The 17,348-nt window shown below is 42.1% G+C and overlaps 1 protein-coding gene across 9 annotated transcripts in view; it reads right to left on the minus strand.

The window, feature by feature from the left end:
- IRF2 (interferon regulatory factor 2) overlaps positions 1-17,348 on the minus strand; it is a 75,230-nt gene that overhangs the window by 16,368 nt on the left and 41,514 nt on the right. For 5 of the 9 annotated variants that reach the window (XM_019736120.3, XM_074329850.2, XM_074329851.2 and 2 more), the window contains 5 exons: positions 15,458-15,557; positions 13,947-14,123; positions 13,603-13,649; positions 4,683-4,800; positions 3,459-3,557 (listed from right to left, as the gene is read on the minus strand). In XM_019736120.3, coding sequence (XP_019591679.1) covers positions 3,459-3,557; positions 4,683-4,800; positions 13,603-13,649; positions 13,947-14,123; positions 15,458-15,557 — 541 coding nt within the window. The remainder of the gene's footprint in view (positions 1-3,458; positions 3,558-4,682; positions 4,801-13,602; positions 13,650-13,946; positions 14,124-15,457; positions 15,558-17,348) is intronic. The other 4 variants (XM_074329852.2, XM_074329854.2, XM_019736127.3 and 1 more) reach the window with 1 other exon arrangement.

Below are 17,348 nucleotides of genomic sequence, written 5' to 3' on the forward strand. Positions count from 1 at the left end.
AGGTGTCCCAATCGAAACTCAGCAGAGATCATCAATATGTCTCAAGGGTCAATGGTCTGGGAGCAGAAATCTAGGTAAGACCTCTTCGCACTTAACCAGTGGAACTGCCCAATATCCATTTCTCTCTGTGCTGTGCGGACAGAGCCTTTAGTGGCCTCTCCACAATAACAAACTCACAATCAACCTCACTTTCTGTCTGGATGGACACATGGAAGTCAAGTCGTTCAGGATAATTCAAATTCCAAAACAGGTATAAAAGAGGCAGGCAAGGCCCAGGTCACCAGGACCCTGGAGCCATGAGGGAGACTTGGGTCTTTGTCCTGGGGGCAATAGTGAGATGGTGAGACGAGCATTTTTTTTTTTTTTTTTTAATCACTCTGTGTGGAGAATAAATGGGGCGGGGACAGAATAGAAGCAGACATCAGGTGAGAGGGAAGGTGACTGGGAACAGTATCAGAAATAGAAAGAAGGGGATGGATTTGAGAAACAGAATGTAGGAAAACAGGAGGATTTGATAGTTAATTATAAACGAGATGGGGGTGATGAAGGAGAGGTGGTAGGAGAAAATATATACAGCCTCATAAAAAGATGGCAGGTTTCTTGGGTAAGAACTTCTTAAGCTTGAAAAAAACAACAGCCAGAACTCCGCTGCCCAGGGCTCCTGGCTGCATTTGGTGACTGAGTATGCGTCCTCTGCAGTCTCATCTCTGTAACCAGGCTTTCCAAGTTCCTATCCGCTGAAGAAAAATAAGGTGTACTACTGGTTCTTAGTCTGGGTATATTGTGGTTATCTTAGTTTACATGTCACATGGCGTTTCATATTGCTCTGAGTTTTCTGGGGGTCCTGGTAAAATTGGATGTCTTGTCTCTGGCCCCCAGCTCCGGAGGGATAAACAGCTCAGCCCTCTCAGGAGACGGCCTGGGGCACAGCAGACAGCTCAGTGAGAACCAGCACGATAGACCTTTACTGGCTCCCTCTCAAGAGGTGGTGCCTTACATCTAACGATCCACCCTAAAGCTACTATATACTGTGTAGATGGAATTTTTCATATCTTAAGCATCAGGCAAAACGTCAAAAAGAACAGGGAAAAAGGAGCTGGAAAAGACGAAGACCTAGTTCTACAGCCTAGTGTCACCTTTGGCCGCCCTCCAGTCATTATGGATCCCAGTGCCAGCGTCCCTCGTGGGGGCCCTAAGGGTGGTCTCTAAGTTGTGAATCTGTTCTCCTGTAACTGCAGTCTTCCCTGTGAATACTTGAGTTTCTAAGCTTGGCTGAAAAAGCTACTCAACATTTACTTTAAAGTTGGTCAAAGTTGGAAGCAATTACCAAAAACAAAAACAAAAACAAAAAGATTTCCCATAAAGGTGCATTTTGGGCAGCCAAAACCAAGACAAAATCCAAATGACACTATTTCCTAATTCTGTATATCTAGTCACTAAGGGGTGCTTGATTTACTTCAGAGTATAATGAATAATAGCCTCCTTTGTTTCGTAGCAATCTTTGCTTTATTGAAGGGTGGGGTTACCTTTTATCAAGAAATACAATGGGGTTATAAAGCACTGCCTAGGCAAGTCAGACAGAATGTCCGCACCTGTGAGCTTCTTACACTGGCCTGGAGATCATTTCAATACAGCTCAGCAAAAGCACTGCTAACCTGGGCAAGATGCCAGCGGGGTATTGTCAGAACAATTCAACATGTTGCTGGCTTCTTCCGCTTCCGAAAAACAGAAGTTACCACACACACAAAATAATACAACGCTAAAGAAAAGTAAAAATAAAAAGAAAGAAAGAAAGAAGGCGTGTTTTCTCCCTCCCCTTAAAGGGAAAGCAGGGATAGGTCTTTGGGGGTGCGAACCTGTGCATTTAACTGTATAGGAGAGATGGAATATTAAAAGACATATGGTAAGTACTGAGATGTGGTAATCCTTTTCGGTGTGCACAGCTAGCTAAATGTGAAAGGACATGTAGTTGTTGTGGATGAGAAGGCAAGACCAGGACACAGCCTGCTGAGAACCACGTGTGTACGTGCGTGTGTGTTTTCCTGCTCTGATTTGTGGCAAGAATAGAAGTAAAACATAGCCATCAAGCAACAGTTCACTTGTCAGGGCAACAGTACACTTCACATTTTACACACTTACTAGATTCACTTACAAAACAGCCACCCTGTCCAGAATAAAATGTGCTGGGTGGCTGGCCTCCAATAGATTAAGTTACCGATTTTCATTCTATTTCCCTAGCTGAAAGCCTACAGACAAGAAAAAATACTATCCTTTTAAGCACTCATTTCTGCTCCCCGTTTTAGTTCTATGAACATATGCTTATACAAGTAGAATGGAAACACCTTGAAGCTTTCATCTTCGTGCCTAAGTACAAAACTGGAATGAACTGTGGGTTTAGAAACAAATGAACTGAAAGCAAGAAATGGTGTCATTTTTAAATAAAGCATTTTTAAAAGATTCAGAGAGACAGAAGGAGACTCTCTCAAGTCCCACAGTGGCCTTCAAATGAGCATTCCTGTGTTTCTCATCTCTGTCCACAAATTTCAAAGACTGGGATGGCTAATGAATGGTCACGGGGGTGCATGTAGAAACAGGTCTGCGAAGGGTTTAAAATCTGAGGCAGTGCTTCTGTTAGCAATGATCACAAATAACCCATTTCTTCAAAATACTTGGATGGATCCACTTCATGTGGAATTATATACCTTCGTAAGGGCCACCAACTACATAGAAAGAGATATTCAAACTCATTTTACTGCCATCCATTATTATGTTACTATTATGCCAAGGAAGAGAATCACTTAATCCAGTAGGTGACTTCTAACCAAACCTGCATTCGTCTTGGCCCCAGCAGTAATGACTCCTTAAATTAGTATCAAGCCTATGTGGCACCAGTCATAGCAGGGGCAAAAAACAATCTCTCTGACTGAGAATTCACATCCTGAAGACTCAACCAAGTACATAAAAACCCACTGTTGCCCTGAGGAGAGGGTGGTGAAGTGGCCCAAGGCCTTGGAGAAAAGGGCCCAGGAGCAAGGAAAACTGGGCTTTGCGTCGGGCAAGTGGCCTCACTCCAGAGGGGAAGTGAGAAGAACGCTCAACCCTGATGACCTTTCTCAACTCAAACACGATTGTGGGACTAACTGCCTCCGTGCAAAAGTGCCCCATCTAGATGTGAGCACTGGAAAGAAGCAAGGCCAGGCCTGCCCTGAGATACAGCACGCACCCAGCATCTGCTCCAGCATCTGCTTTCGCCCTGCATTCTCCCAAGGTCTCTACACTTAAGGGAGTCCCCACATACAAGTTTCCACTTCCAAAATTCCCAAACCCATGGAAATGAAGGGTGACTGGCATCGTAGTGGCTGTGGCCTCCCATCCATATTCCACTGACAATCCAGAAATGAAGGCACCCAGACGTGAGGCTTGCTCTTGCCGCCCTGCTTCATCTCTCTGGTTCTTACCAGCATCAGGAGCCCTGACTGTTTCCAACATGGAGCAAGGTGTAATGGACCAGAAGGTACCTGAGGGCAGAGCTCCGGTTTTGGATTCTGGGGCTGGACCTGGAATAAGAGTTCACGGCTGGGCCTCCACCTTGCACCGAGTTCCCACCAACCATTCACCACAATATCCCAGTGGGACTTTATTGAGATATAATTCACGCTTGTCACCCTCCTGCCTAAAAGCCTGCGAGGGGTGGTATTTACATCGTGCGTGTATGTAAAACACATATGCACTCTACTGTCTGTTATACTTCAATTAAAAACAATTTTTTTTTGAAACGCACTCTCTAGCAGTTTAGAAATAAAACCCAATCTCCTTTCCTTAGCCTGCAAAGGGCCCCCATGACCCCACCTGGCCACCCTTTCTGAGGGGAACCTCCTGCTGTTCACTATGCTGTCACACAAACCTTCCTCTGGTTCTCCAAGTGTGTCATAGTCCATGTGGGCCAGTCCTGCTGCCTGCCCCACAATGTCCCTCCTCATCCACCCGGCTTCAGGGGAAACCTCAACTCAGCAGGGAAACCTCCAGTGGAAATCCAGTCCCTGGTTCTCTCTTATCTCCATGCTTTTCCTTTGCAGCATTAGTTATCTGTGGCTTTGTTTACTGTCTCTCTCCCTCCATGAAACTAGGAACTGGGCCTGCCCTGTTCCCCAATCTAGCTGCTGCTCATAGTAGTGAGTCTAGAATATGGAGGGTGCTCAAAACTCTTTGCGGAACCAAAATGGGTCCTTCGGCAACATATCTCTAAGCCTCCGTTTCTTCATCTGTAAAATGAACACCACCTTTGTGGCAGCTCTGCTCTGAAGCACGTGCTGAGAGGACAGTCTCCCCTCTCCTTGTTCCCAAGTTAAATAAATAACACTTTGTCCATGTAACCAATTACTGAAAAGATTGAGAACTGCTAATCATTAGCCACTAGGGAAATAAAACTACTGCATCTACTTGGAATCTCCTGGGATGTCACTCTCGGCCTATTTTCTTGAGGCTGAACCATCTGAATTTCTTTATCTGAACCTCAAAGGCTTTTATTTTTCAGCCCTGAAATCTGGGGGCTGGAACTTGCATACTGAGATGGTTCCAAGACCCCCTCCCACTGACTATGTTATTTCAAATCATGTTTTACAAATTTTAGACCCCAGAGGGCTGCTCGTGTATATAAAAAATGAGATGTCAAAACAGTTTACCTATGATGTTCACCGTACTATCCACTTCATTTTTTATAGCTGAAGTCAGGACCGCATACTCGGGAGAAAGATCACTTACTCCATTACTAAGCCCCAAAGATGACTCAACTGGTTCTTGCTAGGAAGAAGAAAAGAAAAAAGAATTGAGAACACTTCCTTTGCCCTCCCTTTTCTTAGCTTAAATTCTACCCTCTGTCTACTTTGACGCTAGAGTCCATTCATCTCCCGAACGCATTCCCTACCTCTTCAAATCAGCCTGGAGCTAAAGAAGCACATTTCTGGGTAGTGTCTTCCTTTGAGGAAATGGTACCAGTGCATCTAACTTGCCTTTCTGAAATGCTTCCACCTTCAGACAATAGCTCTAGGGTGAAGCAGAGTTGTGTAACTATCTATGTAAAGTACCGCACTGCCTCGATTCCAAGTCTTCCTTCTCTGAGGGAGGCAGTACTCAAAAGAGTCAATTTTCTGGCTTGAAGAAAGGAATCCTGCTACCTCTTTTATAATTATTTCTGAGGAAAAACTCTTTCCCCCATGTCTGAGGAAAATCTTCAACCGTTGGCCCAAGAACAGGAACCCAGAGGACGTTGTGGATGACTTCTTCTCAGATACAGCTTGCCCTGGACTCGGGCCACTTGAGTATCCTACACTGGGTGGGTGGCTGATAACACGGGTCACACTCACAGCTGAAGCCAGCCTCCCGCCCCCGATGGAGTCCAGTTGAGCAACCCCACACCCACAGCTTCATATAAATGCCTTTCAAGGGCCTGAATGTCCCATACAGCTCACTCATACTAATGAAACAATGAGAACAATTTCCTTTTCCTTAGTCTAGCTTCTCAGTTCTGCTTTGTTCACATGAACCCTCCGGGCTGAAAGTGCCAACCAACCCTGGGAGAGCTAGTCCTGAGGTACAGCACTTTGACAGGGGAGCTTCTCCTCAAGGTAAGAATGCATTTGTGTCTATGACAGCAATCGAGCCAGACAAAAAGAACCACATAGGACGACTCCTTCGGGAAACCAAAATGGAGAGGAGGCTGAAGGGCAGAAAGAATACAAGACGGGAGCAGAAGATCATGTGAGGTCGATAGGACTGTGCTTTGAAAAAGCCCATGCCGTACACCTCTATGACATGCGGGACACTCTTATCAATTTATTTATGTGCTTCTTGGAATCCATGATGAACCCCCCAAAAAAGTGACTTAGGAATGTCACATAGGGAAGGAGGGAAAAATGACCTCCTCCTTCATGATCCCACTTGGCAAAATCCCACCACAGTAACTATAACTTCAAAGACATCACTTCACTGTATAGCTCAATTAAAAAAAAAAAAATCACACACTGCATGGTTGACCAGATGTACCAAAGGGTGAACATAAGGAAAAGCCCAGGACAGCCCCACTGGACAGAATTGTTGCCTTTGTCCTACAGCACCTTGCATTTTCTCTTCTTTTAAAAGCTCCAAGTAAGAAGTCTACCTTTCTAGGAAAAACTCACTGGCCTATGCCTTGAATCACCGTCTTTTCTCTTCCTTTAGAGCCAAACTTCTGAACAAGTGTCTGCCTTCCCCACCTTCGCCTGTCACCTGTGCCCTTGTTAGACCCTGTAGTCTCGCTGCCACACTACTTGTGGAATCAAACTCCTGGCTTCTGGGGGGTGGGAAGATGGGCCTCAGGTCAAAGCCTGGCTCTCCCACTCCTCACTAGTTGCAGAACTTTATTTACCCTCTTTAAGCCTCTCTTAGGGCATGGTGGACAGATGTAAACTGAGGACAACAGGACCCACGTCATAGGGATGATATGAAGATTAAAGGAGATAAATGTGCACCTGGCATTTACTAAAGAAACGCTCGCTATTATCTAAAGTCGCCAATAAAACTCTGCTCGCCCAAATCCAGTGACCTTTCCTCAAGTCCCTTTCCCTCAACACCGTGCTGACACCCAATAGGAAGGTCTGCATGCTCCCTCTTGCCAACAAAAACCACCTGTTGTTGTGTAATTCTATGCTTTTCTGGTGGCACCTTCCTTCTCGCTGGTTTCCTCAAGGGCCCTTTGGCATCTCCCCCGCCCAGTCATGCCGCATGTTCATTATTCCACTTCCGTTTCCTCAAATCTTTCAAAAGGAACTAAGTACAGAACATCTGAAGGAATTATGAAAAAAAAAACAATTTTTATGGTCTTCATTGGTTGTCTTACGTTACTTTGTTTTACTCATTCTGTTTCTGGGTTTCTTATAAAAGTAATAAGGCAGTAGGACTTGTATATATTTAAAAACATAAATTATTCTGATTTTTTTCAATTGAAGACCTCTCAGTGTTTCACAGGATCTAGAGTTTAATGAGTGGCAAGTGATACTTTTATCACTTTACACTTGATAAAACGATGACTCAGAGACAAATTCATTCTCCAAGATTACACTACTTTCAGACACAGGAACAGAACTCAGTCTTTGATCATGCCACACGGTCTGACTCCAGGAGCTTTCTGGCTTAATTACCCCTGCATCCTGCACTAATTCCAAAGGACACTGAGACAAGAACTAGTTTCCACATTGTTTACTACCCCACCTCTACCTTGTATCCGGCACTACTTCTACAATGGAATGGTATTTTCTACCAGTGGAGACCGAGTCAGACTAGTCTGAACACTGTTTTACTCCTCTCATCCCCTCCTCAAGAACAACCTGTCGATTTCAAAGTCTTCAGTGCAACCATCTCATCGGTACAATGGCTCTGGAAGGACAATATAGCAACTCATATAGTGAAATGCAGTCGGTGCCTCCCTGAGCGGTCCCCATCCAGGCTGCAGAACAACAGGGACCTTCACTACACTCAGTCAAAACTTTTGAAGTGATTAGAATAGGGACTGCTAAACCTTAGCCATACATATTGTGACTCCAAATAAGAAAAGAGGTGTACAGTTGTCTGTGGAACATGTGCCTAGAGATCTTGCAGGTCATGAACGGCCTTTGCCCACAGTGTCCCCTGGCCCCCTGTGGTGCCCACTTCTGCCCTGTCCCCACACTGCTGCACCATAACGTGGCCTGGTTAATCCTGAACTAGCCTCCCTGTTCTATTCCCTTTCTTACTTTAGATGTAGGCTCTCCTGTTAATCAAGTCATCTTGGTTTCTAACCCTCACCTTGCCCCAAAGAAAACCAAGAAAGAAAAGATGGTGGTTGGGTTCAGACCCCTCCATGGTGCGTGAACTCTGCTAAATAGTTATGCCGGAGATGTTTGGCCTGTTCATATAGAATCCAAGATTTAGTCTACAGTTTAAGGGATTTTAGGTGAAAGCAGACCAGCACAAGACAGAGTTCGGGGGCAGGGCAGCCTTCTTTAGACCTCTAAAACAATACACCTTTGGTTGGTCTCAAAGCTATGCCTGCTGGAGGGGCCTGGGGATGGGCCTACATCACAGGACAGCATAAAGCCCATTATGTCTCATCCCTGTGCCACACAGTCCCTTGTCTAGATGTCCCCTCCCTGAAGCCAAATATAATGGCCATAAGAACATTTGCCACCCAAAGCCAGATTCCCGACGCCCAGAAATGTCCTAATTTATCTGTGTAAAACCAGTCTCCTTGAAGCCCAATTTAAGAGTATGTCTAGGTCTCTCTACTACCAAAAATTGCAAGCTGACAGCTGGGCTTCATAAAAGCAGCCCAGGGAATTGCATACTGCACATCATGGAGGCCACGAGGCCACTAGAAAAGGAGCTCTAGCCAAACAGGCGGAAGCCTCCTGCCTGGTCCTAGAAACACCTTCCATCCTTTCCTCCTTTCTGGGAACAAGACCATCTTCATTTTCTTTCTCCCACTCTCACTGCAACTTCCCTTTTGGCTTTTTTCCTCAGTTCACGTTTCTCTTCGGCTTCTCCTTCGGTCTCTGTCTCCATCTCATACAGCTTCTCTCTCGGAGAAGACATCTGTTTTCCAGGCCTCCAATATCATCCTTGAGTCAATGACCACACATCTGCCCTCCAACAGTTACCTGAGCGCTGCACCTGTCAGATCTCGCTTTCTACACACCATTTCTTTGCTTTAGAGGCTCTCTGTCATTGCAAACTCAACACATTCAACGTTCAACACACACCCTTTTCTCCACAAAACATGCTCCATTCCCACTAACCCCCTCTATGAGGATTGAAAACTCAGGGCCTCTTTCTTTGATCCACTATCTTCCCTTCTTTGATCCACTCCTATGTTCATCACCTGTATCCTCTTCCCTTCTCCACAGAAATATCTCCTCCTTTCCAGTCCAACTGCCACCATCTTCAGCTCTACTTTCTACCGCAGTCTCTCCTCCCCTCCATTCCTTCCTATCACCATGAGAAAGACCTCCCTTAAATATCAATTCCATCATGCTCCAAACCTTCCCCAAAGAGCTCAGCTGGGCCCTTACTTTATGAAATCATCCAGATAGGTTACTTAGCCAACGAGTTTTCAGACAGTGCTCTGAGCAGTCTCTCCGAAGCCAGCAGGAGGAGCGGAAGGCACCAGGGAGGCACGGCGACCCCCTTGTCTGCTCCATCCAAGGCAGCTCTGATTTTATGTTTTTCAAGTGGGTTATGTGTTTTCATCTGATGAAGGTTTAAAAACTGTACTCCCTCCAATATCAGCCCTGACAGGCGGTCGTCCAGCCTGTCGAGGGACAATGACAGGGAGCGCATTGCTTCTGAATCCAGCTCAAGTCACTGGTAGAGCCAACAGCTCTATTAGAAAGTTCTGCTAAGCCAGTATCTGCTTTCTGTAACCGCTACTCAGAGGGCCGTATTCAGAACTAATACAGACCAAGTGCCTTTACCAAGTGCCTTCAGAGGCCCTCCTAGGTTATATTTTCCACAACAACACCAATTCTTTGATCTGGAAGCACTTTATAGTTTTCAAAGCTTGCACCTTTCATCTGCAAACAATCCTATGAGGGAGGAAGTATTCATTGCTGACCCACCCTACCTGCACGCCTTTGTTTCCCTTCTTTCCCTCACACAAACTCCTACTCTAATTAAGACAGTTTCCTGACTCATCCAGTGAAGACCAAACAGCAACTCTAATCTCCAGGCGCTCATGTATGATGCTCCTGGGTACCTGAAAATGCCCTCCATTTCACTCCATCCATCCATCCCCCAGGGCCTGGCTCACAGCCCACGGCCTCCAAACAGCTAACAGCCCTGAGTGTGGTGAAAAAGCATGTGTTCTGGAGATGGACTAACTTGGATTCAAATTACGGCTCCACAGAACAGTACAACCTTGGGAAAAATGACTCAACCTCTTTTGTGTCCCCATTTCCTTGTATGCAAAAGGGAGACAGATAACCTGCCCATTACAGAGGGCACTAAATGAGATAATAATTAGAGCTTTGAACCTGGGAGGGGCTCAAAAATGTCAGCTACCATGCCTCTGTTTTAACCCACTTCTATCCTTATTGATCTTGGCCTTATTACATTTTTGAAATACATATATGAGTATGCTCTGATACTGTACAATCTAGTATTACTCACTATTGTGTTCCTTATTTATACTTCCTTAGTCGGTTACCTCCACATAGGTGGGTCTTAGTTCAAGTTGAAACGGCTCACTGAGTATGCAGGATATACTCACAAAGAGATCATCAGGAAATATCGAGGCAGCATTTCTGCACCTACTATGTGGCCAATGGGCCTTGGGTCTCCCAGTCTCAGGGAAACTATTTGCTCAGGGAACATATGACCTGGAGCTAAATTGCCTGAGTTACCCAAGAAAAATTTTGACAATTTCCTGGGAAAATCTTGCATGTTCTAAACATCCTTTTCTAGTTAAAACTCCCATCCAGCTTGAACTGAATGAAGACTGGTTAAAACTCCCATCCAGCTTGAACTGAATGAAGACTGGTTAAAACTCCCATCCAGCTTGAACTGAATGAAGAACTTGCTTCAACAGCAAATTTTCATACCTACTCGCTACACACAAGACAAATTTTCTCAGTGGAAGAAACCCACCTAGTCTATCCAGTTGCATTATTTGCACAGAACGTATTAACTCAGAACTGAGGTGTTTTCATATACAACAAAGAGTAAGGTATTAAAAGCTCAGAAAGGATAAGGTCCTTGAATTACAGTTCCAGACAACCTGGAGAGTGAAACTTTGGAGACATTCTACAGAAACAGGGAGAGAAGACTATGGCATTTGCAGTCACGAGCCACAGAATTTGGGAGGCCCACTGGCTTTATCCATGTTCCACCGCTGCACTGTAGAACAGATGTAAGCAGATTTAAATTCAAAAGTTCGGCTGTGCTTATTTCTGATGAGTCACCTGCCTTCTACTGAAGGAACAATGTCCCTTTGAGGGACAAGTTTCTAGTATTAACCATAGCTTCATCACAGGAAGATTTCACAATGTACACTTTGCTGGGTTGGAACTTGACCCACATGGTTGCACCTAAGAGAAAATCTCTCACTTGCTTTCCTCAGCCGATATGGCCAATTTCCACCTGAGGCTGGCCATGTGGAAGACACTGCCACTGCTGATTAGACTGCTGCAATTTGACTGCTGATTTGACTGTTTCTTATTTATGAGACCAGTACGTGTCATCAATTCTAAGATGCACATTTCCACATCCCTGAAATAGGATGTGCTTTATAATCAATTATGTGTCGTGGTTTCATTGCAAGCAGTTTTTCTTGCTTAGAGATACATAAAATAATGGTACAGCTTATAATCATTGGCATCTGATAGTCAATGGAGTATGGTAGATATGTTTGAGCAAAGTCTGTTGAAAAGTGAACATCTGTTACTCCATTCTTATTTCTCCTTTAACTGGGCTTATGAAGTTAAATCTGCACACTAATGTAAAACCCCCACTCCCACCCAACATGTTATGTTTATTTATGCATCTCTTTGGTCAACAAACACTCATGCATGTATTCAATGATCAAATATGTACTAATTATCTGTTCTTTACCAGGCACTGAACTACATGCTGTGAAAACAGTAATAAATAGGGTCTAGTCGTACTTAAGATTATAGCAAATTCTTCAAAATCACGTATCTGTGGGGAAGTTATACTCTTCTAACTAAACGAATCAAAATGTAGACCCTAAATAATACAAACTGGGGGAAAATTGATATAACTAATAACTAGATTTTTTCAATTGCAAGGAAAAATTAAATTTTTTTAAAAGTGATGTACAGGAAACCTATAGATTAAAAAAAACTTAAGCGACAATATCCAAAACTCACAATCAGTGGATGTTATATACATGGGTCTTGATTCAAGTAAACAGACTATACAATGATGGTAACATTTATGAAACAACTAGAAATCTGAACACTGGATATTTGACGATACTGAGGAATTACTGTTAATTTTTTCACATGCAATAATGATACTGGGTTATTTTTAAAGAGTGCCTATCATTTAAAGATATACACTGAAATATTTATGGAAGAAATGGTATGTTTGGAATTTGCTTCAAAATATTGAGCTAAACCATAAAAAATTGTTTTTGTAAGTCAAAAATGATTGAATATCTGCAATTCTAGATTGGATGCAGGGAAGTGGGTGGAAGTGCTAATGAAATAATATAGCCATGAGTTGATTAATGTTGAAATTGGGGTGATTGTCTACGGAGTCAATTCTACTCATTTGTTTCCTTCCTATGTGTATAAACTTTTTCCACAATAAAGTTAAAACAAAATCGGGCCTTAATACTGTGCTATATTTAAAATATGTCACAAACTAAAGATATTGAAAATGAAACTGGAGGTATTGCTAGTAAAATACTCTGCCTAAAATATTTATTTTCCGTTGTAGAGGTAAATGTGTCTGAAACAACGATTTATTTAAGTTTCCCCTCAAACTCTAACTCCCTACACAAGTCTAACTTTATATCTGAAGTAAATTTTTTTATAGTTTTTTCCTGCTATTTTGACTAAGTGGCTTATATTTAAACATTGTATTGTCTGGACAGTTTGCTTTTGTTTTGTTTTTTTTCAACAGTTATTTCTATCAGGAGGTTAGAAATCAGAATACTTAACCTCTCCTTTAAGTTTATTTCTAAATAACAGTGTGACCTTGGCCACATGTCCCACAGCCTTTCGGTCCACGTGACTCAACTCTCGAGCTTCTCAGTTTCTTTATGTGTAAAGGGAACACAGAGAACTAGACAATCTTTTCTCTGATGGTTTAGGGCTCTGGGACTGCAATGTTTGCTCTTTGCCTAGGAACTGAAGCTCACCCTCGGTTCTGCACGGGGTATTTGGCTATCCTCTGGCTATTGAACAAGAGCTACCTATTCCACATACAAAGGTCCTCACACTGCAGGGGACTGCAGGCTTCCCAGCCTACTAGAAAGCTCACACACACACAAACACATCCCTATGCAAAACCTTTGGGAGTCATGAGAGTTGGTTTTGTAGTGAAGCAGAAAAAAAACAATTGAGATCGACACTAATAGAGTGTTTGAATTCATCACTGGGTCCTCAACCTAATGGCCTGTCACAGAACATATATATATATGTAAAATATAAGTAAACACATTTTAATATAGATGTATAATATTTAATGTATTTTAAAATATATTTAATTGCCTGAAAATGTACTTAATAGCCTCAGATAGTAGCTGGTTGCTGGAACTTAGCTGGTACTAAGTGACAGCTGGCAATAGTGTGGGGACCAGATGGAGGCTTGAGACTGTCCACCCCAGTATGAATTTGTGACTTCATTCATAAATTTCTCAGGGAAGCTGGATGAAGCAGGTATATGTGTCCTTGAGTCTGCAAGTGGGTACATGTCAAAGAGGAGACATGTAAAGCATATAAAACACAATAGCAAAAGAAGAAAGATTAAATACTTCACAGAGATCACATTTCTTGTTTTTATGAGACAGAATATGAGTCATTAATATTATCACAACTTTGGCCTTCTCCCTGAACAACCAAAGATTACCTTGATGTGCTTAACTCTGTCTTCTTTTTCTGTCTTTGGTTTCTTTCCTGTGGCAACAGAAAATAGTTGTGGATTAACTCATGAAGAACATACAGAGAAACATTTCGCTTAAGTTAAATTCTTTCCGAAACTCTCAGTGACCCTAACCATGCTGTAATCTGTACATGGCCTAAATTCCAAATGTTTTACTGCCTTTGGTGACCTGAAAGTCACTTTCCCCAGCCAGGTAAGGGCAGAATTATCATCCACGGTGTGAACTACAGATGTGGAAATAAAGAAATCACAAAGGTACAACAATGTATATTAAATGATCATTGTATTCGCCAGTAAATCTCATTATCTACCTTTCTTAGAAGGCCTCTCCGATAAGGGCAACATCCGGTAGACTCTGAAGGCGTTATTTCCTTTCTTTATACTTTTATCCTTGACTTCTTCAATATCAGGCAAGGAGTTCATGGCACATCGAAAATTTGCTTTCCATGTTTTTGGATCAGGTTTATCTACTCCTGGTTGATGCTTTCCTAACAAAATAGACAAAAGAATTAAGGTTCAGAGTAAAAATTGCTGGAAGCATAGGATTGCTGGCCAAGTAGCACAGAGAACCCTTTTAATTCCAGGCGATACCTATGGTAACCAACATCCTGGTCTGCCGGGGACTGGGAAGGTTCTTGGGATACGGGAATTTTTGTTTTAAAACCTGGACAATTCCGGGCAAACTGGTACTAGCTGGTCACCCTGACGCTACGAAACAGCTTGAGAGAAAATTAACAATCGTAGAAGAATGGAGAATCAATGTAAGTAATATAGAAGGTTGGAGGATTGGGAGATCCATAAGTACAGGTAACTGGAGGGTCTCTTTTTCATCTGACTTTCGAATATTAAACAAAAAATCCATGCCTGTAAATAGTTCCCTACTTAAATTTTGTTGTAAATAAATATATTCTTGACTACCTTTGAGGGAGATAAATTCAACCCAAGTTTAAAGCTGTAAAACAAGTAAGTTCTATATTACTTTGGTACACACCTGGGGAATTTAATCAGAATTCCGCATTATAGGAAATTTAAGAACTAAGTTTCTGTGGAATGGGTGGAATATCACTGCTGAGTGATGAAGTCTGTACCCCATGTGTCCTGGATGTTCCTGGGAACAAGTCACAGGTTTTTCAGAGCTACCATGTTTCCCCGAAAATAAGACCTAGCCGGACCATCAGCTCTAATGCATCTTTTGGAGCAAAAATTAATATAAGACCGGGTCTTATTTTAATATAATATAAGACCCGGTCTTATATAATATAACATAATATAAGACGGGGTCTTATTTTAATATAAGACCCGGTATAATATAATATAATATAATATAATATAATATAATATAATATAATATAACAAAATGTAATATAAGACCGGGTCTTATGTTAATTTTTGCTCCAAAAGACGCATTAGAGCTGATTGTCCAGCTAGGTCTTATTTTTGGGGAAACATGGTATCTTCATGAGACCGTAAGCCAGGAGATTTTATATATGTAGTAAAAACAAAAATTAACAGCAATTAACACTGTATTGTATAACTGAAATTTGCAAAGAGAGAACTTAAATGTTTTCAGTAAAAAAAAAACCCAAATAAATAAAAGGTAAATATGTGAAGTGATGAATGGGTTAATTACCTCGATGGGGGGGGAATCTTTTCACAAGGATTACGTATATCAGATCAGAACTTGTCTGCTTTAAATATCTTAAAATTTTATTTGTCAATTATACCACAACTAAAAGAAAAAAAGAAGGCATGAAAACAACAACAACAACAAAACAATAGGGCTGGCCTCTATAAACGATGCAGGGGGTTTCGTTTGGATTACCTGTATGGATTGCCCAGTTTCTAAAGAGTGGTGCATCTTTTTCCACATCCCACCCATGTCTAGCTGCATGCATCCAGGGGATCTGAAAAATCTTCTTTTCCTGAAAAGAAAAAAGTAAATAAGAACTGCAGCCATGGGTTTCAGAACTGCAGAGGGTTCTTGAGTTCTAGCTATTAGGTTGGTGCAAAAGTAATTGCAGTTTAAATGGTTAAAAATAACTGCAAAAACCGCAATTACTTTTGCACCAACCTAATAGTAAGAGTCCCCACTAAATATCATTGGGTTTTTTGGTTTCTGCAGTAAAATCTACTGTAAACCAAACCCACTTCCCCACTGGGCCTTAAACCTTGACAGTCTACCCAGGTGAGATTCAGAGTCCTGCAGAGTCTGGCAGAACAGGAATGTACTCCAAGGTCAAAGGTGAGGGTTTGGGATATGCCAATGTGTTCTGTTATCTATGCCACTTTTCTTTAAAGAACCACCGATAACTGGCCACTGACAGAAATGTCTCATGTTTATTCTTATCATTTACTTCCCTTATTTGGTAAAGAGGAACCCAGCTGCCTTAGTAAATTAAAAATTAGGCAGCTCTCCAAAAGATCACCCATTTGTACTGCTAAAGGGAAGTTGAGGGTATGAGGCCACCGTCACAGAGACGAAATATCTCAAAATCTGCTTGGGCAGCCAACAGAAACAGAAGATTCTGTCTAATGTTCTAATCTCTATGTGTTTACTGTCCTGCATGAAGTAGCAAAAGCACAAAGATATACCAGTTATGTGAAGCTCATACTCCTTTTTTGGAGAAAAGTCCCACCCCCCACAATTCTTCTTATATTAGATTCTTTCTATCTCTCTTACAGCCCGAGTGGTAACTCAGAATTGCTTAAATCAACCCCAGCAAACACATGACTTAGAAACCAGTGCTTTGGAAACAAAGTTACACTCATAGTCCAACTATGCATGTGAAACCTGGTTCTAATAGTAGCGCCAGCAGTTACTAAGGTCTGTGGCACTTGACATGTGACTACACACGTTCACATGGTCTTAGTTTTGGTTTTTGCAACAACTTAATGAGCTATGAATGTATATGTATGTATGTATGTATATGTGATAATTTCTGCTTCAGTTGAAGAAAATGAGGAACAGAATTAAATTATTTAACCAAGAAACTTATGAAAGTAAGTGACTAAATTCAAAACTGAGGTCACATGATCCCATCTTCAATCACTTAATCACCCCACACGTTGTCTCCCAGTGTTTAGATTTAGAAGATTGCTAGTCCTACAACAGACCTGTTGACTTCGATTCTGTGGCGATTAAAGCCCAGGAAAACTATTTTTTAAAAAACTCCCAAGCTAATTCTGATAATGTCCAGGTCTGGGGATTCCTGCACAATACATTGGGGAAGGAAAGAAAATGCCAGGAGGGATTTTCCGCCACGTTATTCTCACAGCAAAAGACAGAAAGGGTCCCAACCGACCTGAAAGGGGCTCGATGCTTCTCCACAGAGCTAATTACAAAGTCTGAACTAAAAGTATTTCAGGACACTTGAGAGTTCCCCAAAAACTGTTAAAAGGGAAAATTCTACTGTATTTAAAACTCAGTTAATAAAGAAGAACTGAAAGTAGGAGACTTTCATAAACCCCTCCTGTTCATTCTATACTATCCACTGAGACAGCAGGATTTGAGGTTAGCCATTTCTAAAGGGCTGTCATGAAAAAGGGGCTGAGTGAAATTTTATTTCTTAATGTAGATGAAAATCAGAGAGCAAATCACTTAATGCAGCTTTTGATGTTCACGTGAAAATGAACTAATTTCAGTGAAAGACTTTTTCCTGAAATGCACAACCAGAATCTAAAGGTTTATGCTTAAAGACACAGACCCTTAAAGA

The sequence above is a fragment of the Rhinolophus sinicus genome, chromosome 16, assembly GCF_057876585.1.
Source record: "Rhinolophus sinicus isolate RSI-liver-muscle chromosome 16, RSI-T2T, whole genome shotgun sequence".
NCBI lineage: Eukaryota > Metazoa > Chordata > Mammalia > Chiroptera > Rhinolophidae > Rhinolophus > Rhinolophus sinicus.